The sequence below is a fragment of the Notamacropus eugenii genome, chromosome 1, assembly GCF_028372415.1.
Source record: "Notamacropus eugenii isolate mMacEug1 chromosome 1, mMacEug1.pri_v2, whole genome shotgun sequence".
NCBI lineage: Eukaryota > Metazoa > Chordata > Mammalia > Diprotodontia > Macropodidae > Notamacropus > Notamacropus eugenii.
This window is the reverse complement of record NC_092872.1, coordinates 139,629,338-139,650,878: the sequence shown is the minus strand read 5'-3', so window position 1 is coordinate 139,650,878 and position 21,541 is coordinate 139,629,338. Positions and strand designations below refer to the sequence as shown.

At 35.8% G+C, this 21,541-nt stretch overlaps 1 protein-coding gene across 5 annotated transcripts in view; it reads left to right on the top strand.

Moving 5' to 3' along the window:
• Positions 1-21,541, top strand: part of TCF12 (transcription factor 12) — a 413,276-nt gene that overhangs the window by 213,880 nt on the left and 177,855 nt on the right. For all 5 annotated transcript variants that reach the window (XM_072615766.1, XM_072615761.1, XM_072615763.1 and 2 more), the window contains one exon: positions 4,432-4,534. In XM_072615766.1, coding sequence (XP_072471867.1) covers positions 4,432-4,534 — 103 coding nt within the window. The remainder of the gene's footprint in view (positions 1-4,431; positions 4,535-21,541) is intronic.

Genomic DNA, 21,541 nt, shown 5'->3' with positions numbered 1-21,541 from the left:
GTTACAGCCTTGATAACAAAAAGGAGAATAGATTTAACATTTTATTTTTCTCATTATATTAGGTGTATTTTGTTTATTTGATAGAAAAGTTTTGATTGATAATGTTCACTTGGAAGAAGATTTTAAAAAGCTATCAGAGTTGATGGATCACCTCGGTCTTGTTGTCATATTAATGGAAAGGGATTAATGTTTGTAACTTCCTACACAACGAAATGAGCAGAGGGATGAGTACGGAACACTTACATATTTCATAATTTCCCAAGGCTTTTATGAACTGTTCTTCATTAATGTGTGAGACCATTTAATATTTGAAAATTAGAAAAATTAAATTAATTTAAAGTAAATTTGTGTATAGTATTGAACAATTTCTCCTTATTCTCTCCATTCAATTATTAGTTTCTTGAATGTTTTTCGTTTTTATCCCAAAATGGGAAGAGTAATTTACTAGTGTGATATTTTGCAAATACTTTTATGGATGATGGCATACTATGGAGAAAAAAGTACAAAAAATGGGTGATTCAGGTAATATGTATGTGTTTTATATTTTCCATCCCTTAATGTGCATAGATGCAGTAAAAGCTCTTGTGCAAAATAACCATTTTTAATGGAAAAGTCAATTTTATGAAATTTAAATATGTATTAAGATTTTAATTTGTTGCCCCATAGTTTCAAAATTTTCTGGATAAAGAGCTATTGCAACACTTCTCTATATTTTAGTACCTTTCTGAGTGTTTGTAGCATGTACTTATATTAGACTATCAAAGTTTTGCGTTTTAATAATCTTAGTAGTTTAATAACAATAGAAATCATTTCCATGGAACAATAATCCAGCCCTATTGCCTTCTTGGTTCTAGCTTCTTTTTTCACTCTTCCTGTTCACTCAATCTTGCCTTCTAATTTTTCCTGTCTTTAAGAACAGTTATCGTCTAGTCATTTAACTCCTTTGTCGGCTTCATCACCAATTCATTCGTACTTCATCTTTCCACCAATGATGTCATTCACTCTACTACTATAATTGTTGCCTTTTTTTTCCATTTATCCCCCTTTCTGCTGACTGTTAGTCACATCATATCCATTAACTAAACTTATTTGATGACACTTGACTAAAGAGATTTCTTTAGAGGCTTTAAAGATACTGTAGCTGCTCTCAGGTTCAAGTGAACCAATCAAGTTCCTTAATATAGGGAGGGAGACAAGCTATCTCACAAATACACTTTCCTTTAATTGGTTACTTTAAAACTGGTAACATAATTTGCTTATCCAGTGCTGTTAGATCTTGTTTGGGTGGAAAGAGATGCAGAGATTGTTTATACTTTACCAAGGACTCTGGAGGATCTAACTATAACATTGGTGATGGTATGGCCATATCTACCAATTTTCCAGTGTTGAAACCAATGTTCCAATATTTCTCTCTGGCTATAAGACAGAAATAGGTTTCCAAATTGATTGTCAGTTTAAACATATATAGATAATACACATCCAAGTCTTTTCTTGGAGACTTTATTGTTCATAGATAGATTATATGCCTGATGTGGTAGTTACATTAGTCACCCTAACATGTTACAACTTAAACATGCTACCGTACATTATCAGTGCAGAGGAAAGGAAACCACTTGCGTAGCAATAATCTAAAACAGTAAATATTTCCCTAGATCTTTTATATTAGGCTTTGGAGTTCATTGTATCAGTGTTTCACATATAGGCTATTGACACTAGTATTTCACAAAGAGTCCAGTAATGTATTATGGTAAATTGGTTGCAGTTCTCCCTTACATGTGCTGGGGCCATTTTTGTGCTTTTGGCCTGTGTTCTCTCGTCACCTCAGTCAGAGTTAGATCATAGCTGGGGTTTCACTTGGGCACTGGTGTTTTGTGCCTTCTAGTCTGATTCCACTCCCCTCTTCTGTATTTTTATTGCAGAGTTTTAGGCGTATGTGTCTTTCTTTTCTTTCTCCTTTTTTTTCCTGTTATAGTCAATAGTTTTTCCCTCTCCCCTCAGTAATGGTACTGCCTCCAAAATAAAATTAATTCTGAACAGTGGATGTATGCATTTCCCTACCTCCCTCTCACCCAGCTGTACTGTAGTAATTTTAGAAATTTACAAATGTGTTGCAGAGCAGAAAAAGTTAAGAAATAGTGTAATAAATACTGAATTAAAAAATTCTTGTTTATGTTCTGCTTAAGATTATGCTGAAATGACTTTTCATTCCCTGAGCTAACACTAAATGATATGGGCAGGGGGCATTGTACTGAAGCATTTGAGTTGGCAAGAGAATCTAGTTTGGAATTCTTAGATTTGCCATAGACAACCTACAGGATTTATCTAAATGTGTTTATTTGTGAATTGATTATATTTGTTTTGTATTTCTGTGCTTATTCAGAGTTATCCTAAAATTTTGTTTTGTTTTTAAAGCTTTGATAATGGTTTGTGTGACTTAAAAACAAGCTAATTATATTTATTTTTATAAGTTTAAAGAATTCACAAGACAAATAAGAATGCTTCTTATTGTATATCAGTTTCACGAAGCATTTTATTTTCTCAGCACCTCCAGCAATGAAAGGAAGACTGAGCAAATGTCATGTACAGATAGCAGACACATTCTTAGTGATATATTTTCTTGTTGTTGTTGGAAAAGTTAGTTTTTAGATGATGATAAAGTGCCATAATTCAATGAGTGTTTTGTTGGTAACATTGTTCTGTTTTGTATGTGTGTTTAAATAGGATAACAAGAATCAGCTCAGTATAAAATGTTAGTGTTTTCACTTGGTATTTTTGGTGTATTTGTTTCATACAACGCAGAAGAGTACATGTGGTGACCTTAGCTAGAAGCCATTCCACCTTTCTAGGCAGCTGCTGCTCTGAATTGCCTTTGTGACAGACGAGACCATGGTCATGGTTACCAGAGGACACCCTTGTGGTCATAACCAAGTTATAAATGTCACCAACACTCTTTTTGAATGTCTATCACATGTGTATCAGTGATTCTAAAGTAGAAAAAATGAAACAAAGAGTCATCTGGGAGTTAGGACTCCCAGAAGATTACTTTTAAGGCAGCATAGCAGAAGGAGTTGTGACATGCATCCATAAGCAATTGTCGTGATTTGACAGTTATTCAGCCTTCAGTTCCTAGCCCTTTGGTTGAACTGACAGCACGCCTGCAAAGATAGTGAGGCCTGTTTCAGCCCCATTAATGTCGTCTTGAATGTTAGCCTGCAGTCTGGAAAATGATAAATGTTCAGTGATTGATGATTTTATAGTCCCAGGGGATTCTGGGTGGTTTCTGGTTGCTGAGAGCCAGAACAATTTTCTCCTTTGCATGGGCCTCTTGCTGTCGGTTTTTCTAGCGTTCAATCTGAGGGGGTTTAAAAAAAAAAGCAGGATGTTTAGGTATGTCTTTGCAACTTTTCTTTAATTGAATGAAAAGTATTCAACATCTTCTTAAAAAAAAATTTTAGAGATTAAAAACTATGCCTAGTGATTATAGTGTAAAAACTTGGGCAATTTTAATTCATAAAGTTGTCATTTGATTCAGATAACACCTAGTTCCAGGAAGATTTTAGTATTCTCCCTCTCTTTCTTCACTGCTCTACTCCAAAAAAAAAAAAAGTGCATATTTTGAGGGAACACTAATAATAACAAGCCCTTCTGAAATGACTAGACCAACTTCATTGTTTTTACAGGGTATATTTCATTTTTCAGTCACTTTTTTAAAAAATCAAGCTTTAGAGGAAAAGCTTGCCCTTTTTCTTTTGTATATACAATCCTTAATTTCTCCAGGACTTTTTTAAAAAAACTGTATTAGCCTGAGAGATTATGAATGGAATCTTGTTTTAAATTTTTTATTTGTTAGGAGATAGGTGAAAAAAAAAAATTGACAGTGTTATTTAGAGCTTTTCCACAAAATTCTTAACTGTCTTTTAATTGGAGGAACGAAAGTGGTGAGGAATCAGTGAGGAAAGAAATGTAGATATTTCCCGTTATTTTTGTATCCGTAATGCTGTATTTTCTTATTGTCACTTTTTTGTGTGTTTAAACTTTTCCCTCTGCATATGAAGAGTTTTTAAAGTTCATTGCAGCAGTATTTCCTAGTGTATGCAGTCTTTATGCCCCACCCCATGTCTAGAATCCCTCACTCAGCCACAGAAAAATATAATATCATAGAATGTTGGTTTGGCAACAACCAATGTGACAAAAATGTTTTGTGTTGAGAAATCTACAGAAATTTTTTTTTCTCAGAGGAAAGGTTCAACAAGTATTTAGAAAACATTAATATGGGACATTTGCTTTAACATAGTGGGTTTTTTTTTTTAAATAAAACAGTAAACAGAATGACCAATTGTAAGTCTGTCTATTAATTAGGAGAGTGTCATTACACTCAATTAGCAGGACTGCCAAATAATCTCTTTAATACTCTGGTCTTTTTTTCCCTAGGGTTTTGCAGACAGCCCTCATTACAGTGATCACTTGAATGACAGTCGATTAGGGGCCCACGAAGGCTTGTCCCCGACACCTTTCATGAACTCAAATCTGATGGGTAAGTAGGTAATTCTCTGCGAGTAGCCCCCTCAAAGCCTCTTTGGTCAGAAAGAAACATTTTTCATCCCCTTGTCTCAGTGCAGCACATCAAGCATCTGGGAGTTTGTGAGTTTCTAGTAGCAACGGAGGCTTTCGCTCTACCGGGGCTCTGCTGGTGGAGCTTGCTACTTCATAAAGGTCTGGCCTTCCCTTCACAAAGCATCATTGTCCTTGGTCTCAGAAAGGAGGAGGCAGTTTTATTGCTGACAGTTCTGACAGCAGCTTGGTAACCAGGAGTGTCAAATAAGCTCCTTCTTTTTTTAGCAGAGAAGCACTATTTAAAAAATATAAGTGTTTGGTATTTGTCTGTATGGCAGTGGGGGAGGGGAAAGTGGGTGTGGATGTGTGTTTACCTGGCTCCTGCAAAAGAAAAAACAAAACAGAGTAGGCCACTAAAGCTGATTTTGCTTACTTTTGAAAACATTTGTTTCCAAAGAGCAAAATCTCTCAACTGCTTATTTGTTTCTCATTTGTTTAATGTTACACAGAGACATTTCATTATTTGTTATATGCACTTCACTTTGGCTTATGAAACAGTTTTTGTTCTGTAAAAATGAAGATTATATAGCTAAGTATGCTGTCTATAAATGATTTCTATATCAGTAGTATCTCCTAGCCATTTTTCCATTAACATTCCCCTGTTTCCTGGTATCTTATTCCTTATGTAAAGGAGTATTAATCATGTCACAATGGAGTGAAATGTGGCAGATTTTTAAATGAAGTTTGATTCCTCCCCTCGCCTTCTGAACATTGTTATTTCCAACCTCGAAGAAAAGAATATTTGTATAGCTACATTCCATCTCCCAGTACTATGTTTTTTTTCCACTTCCCTAAAGTTGGGCCTGAGAATATAAAATATTTGTTGTTGGGACAAAGACATAAGAGATACATTTATTTTTTTATAAAGATGGCACTTGATGTGATTGGCATTGCTTGTATACATATCCTGTTTCTTATGGATGTGACCTATTTTGTGATCTTAGCATTGTTTGTATAAGACCCAGCCATGCTAATCTAAGTGGATTACCCAAATCCAAAATCCTAGTGGTCTGCAATTTCTTTTTTTCTTTGCATTTGCTTTATTCTCGTTTCCTGCATAGTGCTGAACACATAGAATCTGAAATTGAAATGTAGCTATTGCTCAGGGCAGCAGATATCAGTTTAATGAGTGTCACTTGTCAACCAAATCTTGAGATATGATGGAATAACTTTATCCCCAGTAAAATAATTTTCTGTTCCTATTAGTTCAAACATTAGCCTACAGAAAGTTTGTTGTTTTCCATTAATTAGCATAATGAGAAGTCAGTTTTCATTCTTTAATGTTTAGTGTCAGAATTAATTCATAACAAAATAAAATTTATTTTTTCAGTTGGTCAAGTGAAATCTTTTTAATATATTTGGCAAATATACCCATATCAAACTAGCTCCCATCAGTGTAATATTATAGGTAAGTATAACTTGTCAAAGAGACACATGCAAAGTTCTGCTTAGTTTATTGTGGGGATGGGGGCCTGGGAAAAGTGAGACTTTTATTTCTTGGAGTTTGGTCTGAATTATAAATTTCTCAGTGGAGGCCATAACTTCAGAAACAAATTGCCCGTTTGTCATTGATGTTGTTACCTTTATTTAGTTCACAGAGATGACTCTAAATACATTAGAATTACATCATTAGCACAGCTCTGAACTGAGGTGACTGTTAAAATTGCAGGGGGTTGAGGGTGGGAATTAAATGAATCATAAGAGGTATGCATGTCAGTCACTTGCTCTGAGCAGCTGTTGACTAAAAATATTTCTGTAATTCACTTGGAGGTAACATTTTCGCTTCTGCCTCAGTTGGAGCAATTATGAGTATGTGCCTATAATTCCGTCTGTTTGCAGATAATTATTATTAGAACCTCTTAAATAGTTATCCAATACCTAATGTATAAAATCAACACCTAAAATAACCATGAAATAAAATAAAATAGCTGTGATATATAAACAGCCTGGTCTCTTCTCCACACTTCACAGAACATAATTTGCATTCTTCTGAATTGCATTGCATAGTTAATCAGGTACAGCTTTAGAAACCATAAGTTTTTCTTTGGAAGTTTTAACCATCTAATCTGAAAGTGTTCATTTACATAAGGGGCTTGGGGGAGGGATAACCCTGGAAAGATTAACCAGAAATGTTGAAAAGGAATTCACTAGTCATTAGCAATATCTGATTTACTATACTTCCTTCTCTTTATTTTCAGTAAAAGTGATCAAATGAGGTATTTTAACTGAGTATATTGTCAATCTAACATCATAGTCTAAAGATTATCTGCATGACAATAGCTTGCTCTTAGAAATGAATGTCTTTCAAATTGTAGAGCAGCTCCAGACAGCAAGAGCCAATCCAACTTGATGTGAGCTGCAGTAATTGAGCACTTAAGATAGAAGATATGTGGGTTTATAGCACAAGGTGAAGTTCGTGTGAATGGCTGCGTTTTTTGGGCTGTTTCATAATTTAAAGGAGTTTGAGCTGAGAAGCTTAAGTTTGTCAAATACAGACAAAACAGGCCAGGCAGTGTTAGAAAAAGGTTTATCCACAGAGACCTGATCATCATCAGATTCTTAGCAGAAGCAGCGGCTGAGGAGTTTCACTGAAACAGTTAAAGCTGATACAGAAAGCAGCAACATATTTCATCATTGCTGTCAACATTTAAAGGCACCATTAAAAAGGGTGGGTGGAAGAGGAGAGAATTGTATGTCGAGGGAATGTTGTTATTTTGAGTATTATGTTCAGCCATAAGCACATTTGCCTGAAGAGATAGTGGATTATAAAGTGCCAGTGTCTTTCATGATGGAGCTCTCAAACATTTTAATGATCTTGTACATTGCAAAAAAGAGAAATTTTGTCTAACAAGGGTTGATAATGATTCAATAATGAACAATTTGCCACAGAAAGATGCATTTCCATATTCATTTAGATATTTTTGAAGTGTTTTGCACAGGAAGTAAAGCTATTATGTTGGATCAGTTAGTGTTCCTCTCTAATGAATTCTAGAATTATCCTGTTGATTTGTCAGTATGGAAAAGAGGGCTTTTCTTGTGTTTCAAGTGAAATAAGTACATCCTTTTGGCACAAGGGTAAGTAATTAGCATCAAACAGATTTGTATTCTCTCAATGTGGAGATGAAATACATTGACCGCAGCTATGAATTCCTATAGTACCACTAAGCAGAGTATGATCTAATTTCCAGATCTCCTCAGAGTATGGTTTTGGTTTTTTCTCTGTAAGAGAATATTCCAATTAAAGTTCACTTCTTTCTTCTAACGCTCAATTTTGTTATGCTTCTCCTTCCCCTACCTCCTTTGTTTGATATCTGTCATAGCAGCCAAAGACTAGTCAGAATTTTATTTTATGGAAGTCTTCTCCTTCCATCCACAGTATTTTTGCCTGAACTTTTAATATTGCTACCATTGATCTACTTGCACCAAGACCAACTATTCTAAAGGAAAGAAATAATAAAATAGTGGTGGGGAGTGGCAGGGAGTGGGGCTGGGAGGAGAATGTTAAAGTAACTGATTTGACAAACAGTTCTGGACTTATATAGTATACCTTTTCTAAAACTTGTACATTTTTTCTGAAATCTCATTTGAGCTTCATGAATTATTCAGTTGTTGGTCTGAGATAGTCTATATTATGTTGTATAGAAAGAACAATGAATATGAGTGAGGACACAGGTTCTAATTGGAGGTCTGTCATGTGATTAGCTGATAGATCTTCAGCAAGTCCCAAACCTCAGTGTTATTTTTTTTATTGAGGGAATTAAATGATAAGAGATTTAACATCCTTTCCAGTGCTAAAAATGCTGATTGTGTGATATTAGCATGAGATAATAGGTGGGGATTTGGAGTCAGCAAGCTTGAGTTCAAACTGGCCAAAGTCAATTAAAATTTTTAGGCCTCAGTTTCCTCATTTGAATAATGAGAGAGTTAGGGTAGATATCCTTAAGGGTCCCTATGCTCTAATATCTAGCAGCATCCCTATATGCTACAGAGAGGAGTATAGATTATCATCAGCATTTTGCCACTTGAAAAACATGAGGCAAAGAACAGTCTAATGACCTCCCTGAGGTCACTTAACTAGTTAGTGGGCAAGCAAGGCAAATCAGCCAATGCTCCTGACTCCTAGCTCAGTATTCTCTGAACTAGTCCAACTTGTTTAGATGGAACTGCCCTCTTCTGGGCCTCATCAGCCTCATGAGGTGGTTATAAAGATAAAATTAGATTAATCTGTGATGACATTCTGAAAAGGAAAAAGAACAATCCTTATTCTATCCATTTGGTAGGTTATTTAAGTCTCATTGTAACTCATAATTGTTTTGACATCTTTGGCCTAGGTTTCAAACACCCTTTGACTTAAAATATTTAACTTAAATTCCATTTGAATGCCTCCTTTCCTTCTTGTCATTGAAATCTTTCCCCAGCTAGAGCTATCTCTTTCCTCATTTCTCATTACCTTTTGAGTTTAAGAGATGTAGTGGTCATCAGGCTACCATTATTATTATTTTAGTTATGTTATGGCTTAAATAGCCATAGCATGGCCAGTGTCTCTCCTTCTCATTTGGTCACTCCACGGTGGGGATCCTTTTCTTCCCTCAGTGTCCTTTTGCTCATTTCTTCCCTCTCTTGAGATTTCAGCTCTTCCCCACCTCTAGGATGAGAGAAGCTTGTCTTTGGGGTCACAGCCAGACTCCATAATCTCTGAATCAGATTACAGTAAGGATTTCTGCCCTGCAGACATCCATCTCAGATATACTACAGCTCCTTGTGAAAGGGAGTGCTGCATAGGGTTTTGTGGGACCTAACATCTTTTAGATGTTATTACTATAGGAAAATGAATTTTGAATTTCAAACCAAGTAGCTTGTCAACATTAGACTTTAGGAACACAGTTCAATCATATGTTACATTGGACACAGTATAGTCACAACTCACATTTATTTCATCCTGCTCCCTAAGTGTCTATTTTTGTTTCTGTGGTCAGTAACCTAGTTGAGACTTTTAACTATTTAAACTATTAAATCTCTAGTCCATGGTTTGTATCACAGTCAGATTTATCTTTGCTTAGAACTCTGCAGTCACTTTCCTTTTGCCTGCTGAATTGTCTCCTTAACCTGACTTTCAACAATCTAGAACAATATTTAATAATTCAACATTATCTCATATTACTCTTTTAACATATACTCTATAGTCAAACCAGACTGCAGCACTCTTCCATCTCATACTTTAGTGCCTTCTTGCTCAATAGATGTGTTTCCCTGTTGTTTGAATGTCCTTCCTGGCATATGGAATTCCTGAAATTCTTTAACTTCTAACTCAGTCAGTGACAATCTGCTGTTCATGTACATAGGTATTTTTTCATTGTCTTTCCCGGCAGATTATGACTTTTTTGAGGGCAGGAACCATACTTCTGCCTTCCTTTGTACCAGATTAATGAGTTTGAGTTGACTGAGTGACTCTTGGGACCCCACCATTTTATATGCACCTCTTATATTCACTTACATATGATATTGTATTATAGCATTTGTGGATCTCTCATATTCTCCTGCTAGACAACAAGTTCTTTATAGATAGACATCCTCCTACTGTCTAATTTTTATATTTCTCTCAAGCATCTAGCTAGCTGGCCTTCATATAATAGGTGTTGAATAGGTACAAGTGTTCTGTCTGTTGAACTGAATACTTCCCAGGGATATGTTTGAGATTCTCTTTAGTATTTGATTAGGACCACTTTTTTTAGGAAAGCATTTTGAAGGACTTTCTATTTTGCAACCCTCCAGTCATCTCAGCTCCACATTATGTGTGAGATTCAGAATTCTGATGGTGGTTTGCTCGCTTTGAAAGAACTATAGAGTAGAATCCTTCAGATGGCCACCTTTTGCGTGATAAAATTTAAATGTGAATTCCATGGTTTTAATGACTATGGACTTTTTGTTTCAGTTTGGTAAAATAAATGCCTGCTTATTGTCACTCTTAGATTTGGTCTTTTATGTGTTCATCAGTTTATGTTGCCCAGTATATAATGTGTCCACGTTACGTTTATCCATGTCAGACTGAAGCTTCCTTGAGGATGGGGATGGAGCCTTTGCAATTATTTTATTGTATAGGGTCCACCACGGTACCATGTGAAATTCATATCTTAATGTTCTATAATGATGTTTTGCTGCTCTTGCTGAATTTGCTGGGTTTTTTCCTCTGGCTTAAATCAGTGTGAGGGTTCATGAAGGCATTGTAGTCCATTGTACTCAGAATTAGAGCTGTTTACTCAGTGTTCAGGACTGGAATAGGGAAGCCTTGTTTAGAATCCTGGAAACTGTTTGGCACCCCTTCAAAATGATGAGCTGGGACTGGATGAGTTGGTTGTAGTCTTTCAAAAGCCGTATTTACTCACATAATAGTCACATTTTTTATCCCAGCCTTCCAAGCCCCCATAGAGGGATATAGCTCTTTCCCATATAAGTACTACCAGAAATGTATATTTCTGCAACAGAAAAATATGACCTGCAACCTTCCTCTGTCAATTGGCATTTCACTTTTCTAGTAATATTTTTATGCCTTGGTATGCTTTTAAACAGTTGCCAATATATTTCAACTATACTAGCTACTCTAGTACATTATTTGAAAGTATTTACCGCATTCTAGGTTTTTATTTATGTCAACACTCTTCTTATAAGTATGTGTGTATGTGTGCAATATATATGATACAGAATATCAATTTTGGGTTGAAGTTTTGTGATACTGTATTCAAACTCAAATTCTTGATCTCTTTTCTTCTAGTCAGCTTTTGTTAGTAAATGGAAATGAAACTAATAATGTTACTGAGCATGGAAAAATTGAGAAGTTTTGGGTGACTTCATTTTTTTTTTGGCTACTTAGAGTCATGTTTTAAGAACCAGAAAACTCACCCTAGCATCCATATTTGAGAGCTTTGTACTTACTTATGAGCTTAGACTTTTAACCTTTTTTCTTGAAAAGTGTCATTTTAGATACTTCCATCTGTGTGTAGCATGATGATTTTATGTGCATCATTGTATTGTAATACATAATTTTGTTTTTCACTTGTACAGTATCTCAGGAGAATGGTTAGACTTCAGGTTTTCTTTTCACTATCTAGGGAGTTGCAATTAAAAAGGAATTGGAATCTAATGCTGCTGTACAGCAAATTAAATCAATTAGTTTATTTATAGTTAACCATTATAAATTCTGTTTTGTTTTTTACATGATCTTCCCAAGTGGCCCTCTGTATAATATAGTAAGAATACTTTAAGCAATATAATAGCTGTTATTTTATTTTTAGATTCTTATATTGTGGAAAGTTTTAGACCTTTTACACATGAGCATGATGATGGGGCAATATCATAAAGCTGGTAATAGTTTCAGTCCATTCTACAATCTACAAGGCAGATGTTTATTTTATTTTCAAGCACTTCATTATCAAATCTTATGCATATTTTATCATATTTATACAAGTTTTCTTCATATGAGTTGCTGTCTTGGTAGGACAAATAACAGTTCTCTACAGTCAAAAATTTTAAGTTCCTCAATAAGGAATAGAAAAATTCAGTTCATAGGATCATAGATTTAAAATTGAAAAGGGACCTTAGAGATCATCAAGTTGCATCCTTCATTTGATATATGATGCAACTGAGAATCAAAAAGTTTAAGTGACTTGGCTAAAGTCTCACAGGTAGTGTGATAACTCACAGGTAATCAGAGGTAATAATTTGTTGTTGTTTTGACCCATTTGGGAAGTTTTTTTGGCAAAAATACTGGAGTAGTTTTCCATTTCCTTCCTTCTCCAGCTCATTTTACAGAGAAGGAAACTGAGGCAAACAGGGTTAAGTTACTTGCCCAGGGCAACATTCTGCACAGGGTTCTTGCACAAATAATTTCTGTAGGATAAATATCAGCTATAGAATTCAATAAATTGTAGCCTTAACTAGTTAATATTTTAGGATTTCACATAAAACTGTTAATGATTTGTGTTTAAAGAGTTTTCGGATTTGATATGGTATTCATCTCTAATTTTCAGTTGTCTGTCTCACATTCTGAAAGATTTGAGAGCTGATATGATGCTCTGCATTTGTTATGATACAGTTGTTCGTATAAATTTCTTCCCAGGTATTACATTAAATGAATTCTGCTCACACTGAAGAATTGCTCTCATCTGTTTTTCATTTTCCTTTAGTGAAAGCTAATGGGTTTCAAGGAAATTAAATTACGCAGTCATTTAGTGACAGCATTAAGTGCAGAGCATTTCTACCCTTGAGTTTTCCCCCCTTTTCCTTCTTAGACACATAAACATAAGTTAAGCACAGATTTTTTTTTCTTCTTCTGCATTTTTCTGTTAAGATTTCAATCAAGTGATCTTACAAAATACATTAATATTACCATGAGGCTTTTTTCAACTGAAGTAGAAAAACTATTTTCTCAAATATTACTGTAACAGATATCTGCTTACTTGCATGTTTTTTCATAGAAGGATTAGGGGCAGGGTATGTGTATACCCGTATGCTCACATTTGCAGGCTCATAACATCTGAGGCCATTGTAATAGCAGTGTAGGTCACTGTGTGCAGAGTTCTGTCAATCATATAATTTACATGATCTGTCTTTTTTTTTCCTCTTAATCTCTTGCTCAGCTTTTCCTCATTATTTGTAGAACATTAAAGTTTGTCAGTACTATTGAGCTGTTCTCACTTTTCAGCAGGCTTATACATTTTTGTGTTCACTGTCATGTACCTGGGAGAAAGATTCCCATGTCTACAATTAAAAATTGATGCCTTGGAAAATATTCTTTGCTACAGTAGTGAAGAAAAAAACAAGAGGTTACATGTTGTCATCATCATCATCTGTGTTGGAACTTTGATCACTGGTATAGGGAGAGTGCTCCATTGAAGAAACTCCCTCTCCTGCTTCCTAGAATCCAGTAACACTGATAGTTTGGATACGTTCAGAAGCTTTAGTTCAGAACCAAACTAGTTCCCCACCTAGATTCTAATTCTAAATGGTGGATGGGAAGAGATGAAATACTGTGAGCCAGCCAAGGAATCCTCCAGTTACACTGTACACATTCCTAGTTCAATGTCTTTGTTCATGACATTCTACAGTACCTTTCTATCATGATTAAATTTCCTATTCCCCTTCCTTCCCACCTGTTTAAATCCTAACTTGTGCTACCATGTCTCATTTATATCTCCTATCCTCTGACACTTGGCACAACTCAAATGCAAGTCCTCATCACCTTGTAGACTATTGTCATAGCCTGCTAGTGGGTCCCTCTGCCTCAAATTCCTCCCCATTCCTGCCTACCACTCAGCTGACAAATACCATCTTAAAGCTTAGTTATGACCATGCACTGCCCCCTATTTAATCAATTCCAGTGGCTCCCTATTGTCACCAAGGTCAAATACAAAATCCTCCATGTAGCTTTTAAAGTCCTCCACAGCCTGGCCTGTTTCTTCCTTTCCCTCTTCTTACACCTTATCCATAGTCTTTGATCTGATTACAGTGGCATCCTTATTGTACTTTGCGCTGGACAACCATCTCCCAGCACCAGGCTTTTCTCCTTGCTGTGCCTTATTCCTGAAATTCTCTCCTTATCTCTACTCCTTAGCTTTCCTGTCTGCCTTCATGTACCTCAAGTACCACCTCCTGCAGAAAGCCTTTTCTAATACCCCTTAATGCCAGTGCTTTTCCCATTATTGATTATCTCCTAGTTATTTTGTCTGCATATGTATCTGTAGCTACCTATAGCAGTCATGTCTTTGTATGTCTTGTTTGTACACTGCTGTTTTCCGTGTTGTCTCTCTCAGTAGATTCTGAGCTCCTTGAGAGCAAGGACTGTCTTTTGTCTTTCTTTATATCCCCAGTGCTTAGCATAATGCCTAGCACGTAATACTTAATAAATGCTTGTTGACTGGCAGCTGAGTTGGATTGAAATCTAAGACCTCTGACTCCAGATACAGCAGTCTCTCCCATGCCAGTCTCTTTGATGTTTTGATTCCTCATTGTGAGAGCCATACAAGTCATTAGGTTTTATGTTTTCCATAGTTACCAGATTAGTGCCCTAAACAGAGTAGGTATGAATAATTTTATGGTATTAATAGTGGAAATACAGGTAGAAAGCAGACCACATGGAACAGCTTTGTGGCAGTCTGTCTGAAGGGGAAACCTTAGGATCAGAAATGCAGTTAAACTTCAACTTGCCTTTTGCTAAGAAATTGTGTAACCTGATAAATTGGCTGAGAAACACTGGTTTAAGTCAAATGAAAAAAGAAAGTGGGTGGTGCTAAATATTTTTTTTCTTTATTGAGTGTGTTTCTCTTTATTGTACATATATTGAAAGAATCTTGAACTTACAAACTATGGTGTAGAAACATTGACTGACTCATAATTAGGTAAAGATGATAAAATGCAGGTATGTTGGCAGTTAGAGCTGAACACCGCTATCAGGGTGCACATTTGCATCATTTCTTAACTACTATAGCTTATATAAGGTTGAGTGTTTCTAACAGGCTTGCTGTGAATTAAATACTGTAAACATGAATCTCCTTCTAGTGGTAGGTATTTATGTGGTATAAATCCTGTGGGAATTAGAGCAGAGGGCTATCATTTAGAAATTAGTTGAGGAGTATTTAGTTAAGTTCTTTTCTTCCAAAAATACTCTAGGTAGACCACAATAGCAAAGTAAGTATTCTAGTAGAAGTACATGTATATCCCCTGCATTTATTAAATGGTGGGAAGTCTGTGAAATTGTAAAATAAGATGGCATCTGAAAACAGTATAGCCCTGCTGACTTGTCAGAAGAGAAGGAAGATCTTTTCTTTCATTCACAAAGCTTTTACTGGATATTTACTGTGCATACAATCCTCTGCCAGGGGCTTTAGGACTCAGTAGGGTGGGCTTCCAAGACTTTAAGCTTCACAAGGGCAGGAACCATATGCATTATATTTTAATTTCCTCTAGAAGACACTTTATGTTTATTGAAAGAACCAATGGAAAATTAGAAGATTATTGTTTGCCCCAAAGGAAATAATTATCAAGAGGCAAGCTCGATAATGGTGACAAATTTGAACAAGTGCAAGATGATTATTTAATTACACTTTGTATATTAGCATGGCAGTATGGTGTTCGGAAAAGAGTGCTGGACATGGGAGCCTGCTGGCTGTAACACTTCCTAGATATTTTGTGATCTTTCTGTGATCCCTTGCCAATCAGTTAACTTTTCTAAGTTGAGCCTTGCTTTTTTAATAAAGGGTTATTGTGAGGAAAATGGTCTATCAGTTTAAAATGTCATATAGGTATAAGATATATTACTAGGAACAGAATCTTTGAGTAAGAAGGCAGCATGAGGACAATGAACATTTAATGAATCAGGATTGAGGGAAGAGGTAGGTGGCCAGCAATTTGGAGAGGAGTTAAAGGAGAGATGAGAAGGAAGCAATGACAAATTTCCTATACTTTGTAAATTTTACCAAAGATCAGTTCAGTCCCAACTTTCTTTCTCCTAGAGACTTTATGGAAAGAAACTGCCCTCTCTTCCCTTTGAGACAGTATACTTGTTTAAATACTAATTATGTCATTTAATTCCCATAAACTTTTTCTTCCTCCTTTTTCTCTTTCTCCTTCTTTTCTTTTTCTCTCTTCTTTTCATCATCATCTACTCCTTTCTCTCCTCTTTCTCCTCATTATTATTAAGTGATCTATTCTAAGCATCAATGTGTTATTTCAAAATGCAATTTATTCTTACTAAGAAGTTTATTTAAGATGAAGCAGTTAAATCTCAAACTTCCTTCATTGTTGCAGTCTGTCAGTTTCTCTGGCTGTAAACTGTGTTTATCTGCTGTGAGGCTCATTGATGTATTCAAAACTAGAGAGAATACGATCCTCCTTGGGTTTGTATAGCTGAGTTCTCATGCTGGGGATCCTCCAAGTGATGCTGGAAGATTTAAAGTGTCACATTTAAAGATGTTAAAATGTTTTAAAGACACTTAAGATTTTTTTCTTAAGAAGTGGGATAGGGTCTTTAAATATATGTTTGTGTCTTGATCACACACATACACACACACACACACACACACACACACTCCAATATTGTAACTTCCCCATGAGGCAAGTACTTAGAAACCCACATAATAATTATAACTGCTCTCATTACAAATAGGAGAATGCTTAAAGCCCAGTGGTGATTAAAAGATAATTTTGTAATTTTTGACTGCAACCCGCTTTTTCTTTTCAATAAAAGTGTTTGATGTTTCATAAATAATGTTGATAGTAGGAAATGTTTCATCAGTTCAGCAACAAATACTTAAAAGTATTTAATAATTACCTATTGTATACCCTGGTTATTATGACATTTTAATCAAATTTGAACAGTCTTTCAACTGAATGAGTGTCATAGAAAGGAGCTATATATTGTCACTTGCTGTTTTATACTTATTTTAAGATGGACATTGAAATGGCAACTGCTGAATATGAGGTGATCTTTTATCACTTGGACATTGATACAGTTAATTTCCCATTTTGTGTAAAAAACAAGTGTGTTAGAAGTAGTGGTTGTATTTATTTAAGTAACAAATATAATGATTTAGGTAGCACTTGGCACAGTGCCTGGCACACAGTAAGTACTTAATAAATGCTTGCTTACCAGCTGATGTTACCATGTGTAGCATTTATGTCTTAATTCAGCTATAAAAACTTACCTACAGATTGAAAATAGACATGTGCCAGTATAAGAATATTATTTTCTTCCCTTATTCTGAGCAGCAATAAAAAGGAAAAAAGACAGCTACCAAGATAAAATAACGTAAAATAATAAAAATAATCTACTCAGTCAAGATGACTTATGGCAAATTTCTAAGAGCAAAATCTACCCTATATTGCATTAAAAGCTGTGGAAAATTTTGAGAAAGAAAAATAAATCCTAAATCACCCAGCAAGTTGTAAAGATCCAGCTTTCTCTCCATGCACACTCATTTTTTAACCTGTGACAGCATAACAATTTTTAATATGTCTAGTTAGTACCATAATAGATTGCCTTGAAAGATAATAGCTCCAAAGGTCAATAATGCATACAGTAGGAAGGCTTTAATTAATATGATCAACAATGTGGGTTCTAAAAAATATAAGCAAAATCTCTCTTGGTCTGTTTATTAAAATTTTCTTGTTCCCTATTACTCATTTTAAAGACAAGCCCCCAAAGAATAGAGAATAGACTATTCTTTGTCCATTTAAGGCCAAATATTCATAGATTGAATAAGTAGGGGTGATGTTATCAGTGGTCAGAATCCGTAACATTTAGTGGCACTGAATCTTGATAGTTTATGCATTTGTTCTCTGGCTCAATGGCTTGTCATAAGTATTTTCATGCTCCTTAATTAATCTCTTGGTAAGGAAATCAGTTTAAAAGTAGACAGGGAAGCTGAGTTCTTAGGAATCCTGTAGTACTTCAAAGATGCCTCCTTCTACAATACGCCCCCCCAAAAAATGGCAAGTTAAACTTCTGGAATTACGGAATCATGAAACAGGAAAAGAAAAACTAGGAAACAGTTCTGTTCTCATTCCTGTCTTATTAGGCAAAGCAGAGGCAGCTAGGTGGCACAGTGGATAGAACACCAGACCTGGAGTCAGGAAAACCTGAGTTCAAATCCTGCTTCAGATGCTTCCTGGATATGTGACTCTGTTATGCAAACCTCTGTTTGCCTCAGTAGTTTCTTCATATGTAAAATAGATATGATAGTAATAGCATCCACCTCCCAGGGTTGTTGTGAAGATCAAATAAAATAATAATTGTAAAACTTTTATCACAGTGTCTGGGACATAACATAGTGTTATATAAATAATACTTGTTTTTAATCATTATTATTTCTTTTAAAGAAAAATACATTTTTCTTTTTTAAAATTTGATAATAAATGAGTAGATTCCCATATTAATGGATCAAAGTGTTAAAATATGTCAGAGGAAAACCCCAGCGTCCAGTTTCAAAGGTGAAGATAAAGTTTGTAGAACCTGAGTTCCCATTTCCCTGAGGGGTATTTTTATCCACCTAAGCAAGGCTAGTTTTGAGCAATTTGTCAAATACAATTTCTGCCACTTCCCAATGACTATCTGGATAATCATCTGTAATCTTATGCAAACACTGGTATAGAAAATCTTGATTTCAGGTTTCCTGAAAGGTCTTTCAGGCTGTGTAATAGACATCTTTAGTCTCTGCCTCTGTGTAGCTTTCATGTGATGTGCATGACTCTCCAAAGGTTTGTTCTGTGTGTGTGTGTGTGTGTGTGTGTGTATGACCATTTATGAATTTACACGATGAAATAGAAATAAATTATTAAGTAGAAACTGGTATACAGTTTCTTAAGTATTTGACTGTGACTCAGAGGGAGAGCATTTGGTATCTGAGGAACATTTTATAAGCTAAAATAAACAGGGACTCATTTTAACCTCAAAAGGAAGTAATCATTCATTTGTATACTTTCATCTTCTCATCTGCTTAGTATCATGAACGTGAAGTTTAGCTCTTTTTAATCTCATTATTCCTTTTGAAAATTATATTTAATTCTCAATCTTAGTTCATGTTGATACCTGACAAACCATGTGTTTGTTTTTTAAATTGGTAAGGCTATAACTGGGGACTTAGTATAGGGCTGTAACTAGGGACTAGTTGTGTGGATACTTGCATTTCAGGGAGGTGGTATTGGAAGCATATCGACTATCCAAAGGTAGAGAATCTGCAGCCTCGAGGCCACATGTGACCTTCTAGGTCCTTGAGTGCAACCTTTTAGTGAGTCCAAGTTGTACAGAACATACCCTTTTATTAAGGGGATTTGTTCTGTGAAGTTTGGATTCAGCATACTTGAGGACCTAGAGGGCCACGTACGGCCTTGAGGCCCCAGGTTCCCCACCCGTGCATACCCTCAGTCCTGTGTCCCCTTTTTTCTGACTTTCCACCAAAAATTTTAGCCTTATTCTTGACCAAATAGAAATTTGCTTCTTTTCATTTCAATTCAGCAAACATTTAATTTAGAGTCATTTTAGTATAATAGAAAACTACTTTTGAAGCTAGTAATTCTTTTGTTCAGATTCTACTCTGAAGTATAACCCATAGTTATGTCATCCTTGGCATGGCTCTTCATCTCTCAGTGCTCTAGGTACCTCTGAGACTACACGTTGCAGAGAAAGTGGCAACTTGCATACGAAAGAATTTCCTTATGTGAGAGTGTAATGAGTAACATCACAGGTCTAGTCCCCATAGTAGTTCCTCTCCTTTTTTTCCTATGTGGAATGCTTTCTCCCTTCATTCCCACCAAAATGAAATCCTCTTCCTTCAGCTCATGCCACTTACTTTATGAAATGTGCTCAAACATAGGTATAACGTTTTCTCCTTCCTTAAATGTCTCCTGTCACTCTACCTGGACATCTCCTTACCCCAGAAGGACTCATATCCTAGTTAAGTTTATCCTATTTGTCCTAAGACTTTGTTATAGGTCAACCTATATGAGGATATAAATTTCTTGAAGACAAGTACAATGCATTATTGATCAGTCAGTCCGGAAGCTTTGTTTCATTTTTGCATTCTCAGCATGTAATTTATTGTTTATGGTGAGCACTTAACAGTTCGGTTGAATTTGTTGAATTTCTGTGTTTATGCACCGAGATGGACATAATAGAAATATGGGACACTGTTGAAAGAAGTCGTGATCTAGCTATTCAAAATCTGTTTCACATACAGCCTGAATAAACTGAAGACCCTGTGATCTTATGGATCACATCTGTCCAGTTAGCTTCCTTTTGTTAGAGGTAGCTCCAGTCCATCCTTCAGAGTAATACCCCTACTGGGTTGGGGTGAATTCATTCAACCATTTGCAAAATCTACAGTGTTATGGAGCATACTTCTATTTATGATGCCTTTTTTTAAAAAAAGTGAAAATTAGAAAACATCAGGGAGGGGGAAGCGTGACTGGACTGGAATTTTTTAATCTAAGATTTCCTTTGCTCTATGGTACACATGAGACCATACACAAAAGTGAAACTCTCTTATGCTCTGCCCAGTCCTAACATGGAATTTTAGGTCACTAAGCAAAATGAGAAACATGCAATGTTTGGTGCCCACCATCAACTGTGAACAGGTGTTCATAATCGATGAACTTCTAAAATTATCAGATTCAGGTAATCCTAGCTGTATATAAATATAAACATATAGGAGCGATCTAGAAAGGTCCTTACAGTCCAACCCCCTCACTTTACAGGTGAGCCTTGTGGAAGTGAAGTGACCTGCTAAAGGTTACATAGGTAAATGGGAGAGCCAAGATTTTAACTCAAATCCTCTGACTCCAGGTCTGTATATGACTCTTCTTGGAGTCAGGAAAACATAGGCTCTAGTCCAGCTTCTGACATTTCATAGCAGTGTGACCCCAGGCAAGTTAGTTATCGTCTGTTTTCCTCACCCAACTCCATAGGATTTAACTGTTGTGTCATAGGTTGTAATGACCATGAATGGAGAGATTTCCATTTGACAAAATTATAGATTCTTCTTAATAAGCCCCTGTTGTGTTCATAGCAGTATATGAGGGATTGAGGAAGATTCAAAGATTAATGATACTTAGCTGCTTCCCTCATGGAGTTCACAATTTGATAACTGCAGTAAGGCAGTGGGAGTTTTGGTTGTGGTCAAGGGAGAGGTCATTTTAAGAGGGGGAGAGATGTCAGCTGGGAAAATAATTTCAGGAGTCTGATTGCTTCCAACTACCTTCCTACCACAAAACCTTCCTCTGTTTTGAAATGTTGCCTAGGGCCGATCTATATTCTTCATTCCTGCCAGATCCCTCATGTAAAGAACCAGAATATGTTTGGGAATGTCTCTCAGAGCTCAGGAGTCATTATCTTTTTTCAGAATGAGCTCTGAGCTGGAAATGGGACCAAGCCTGGGTGTGA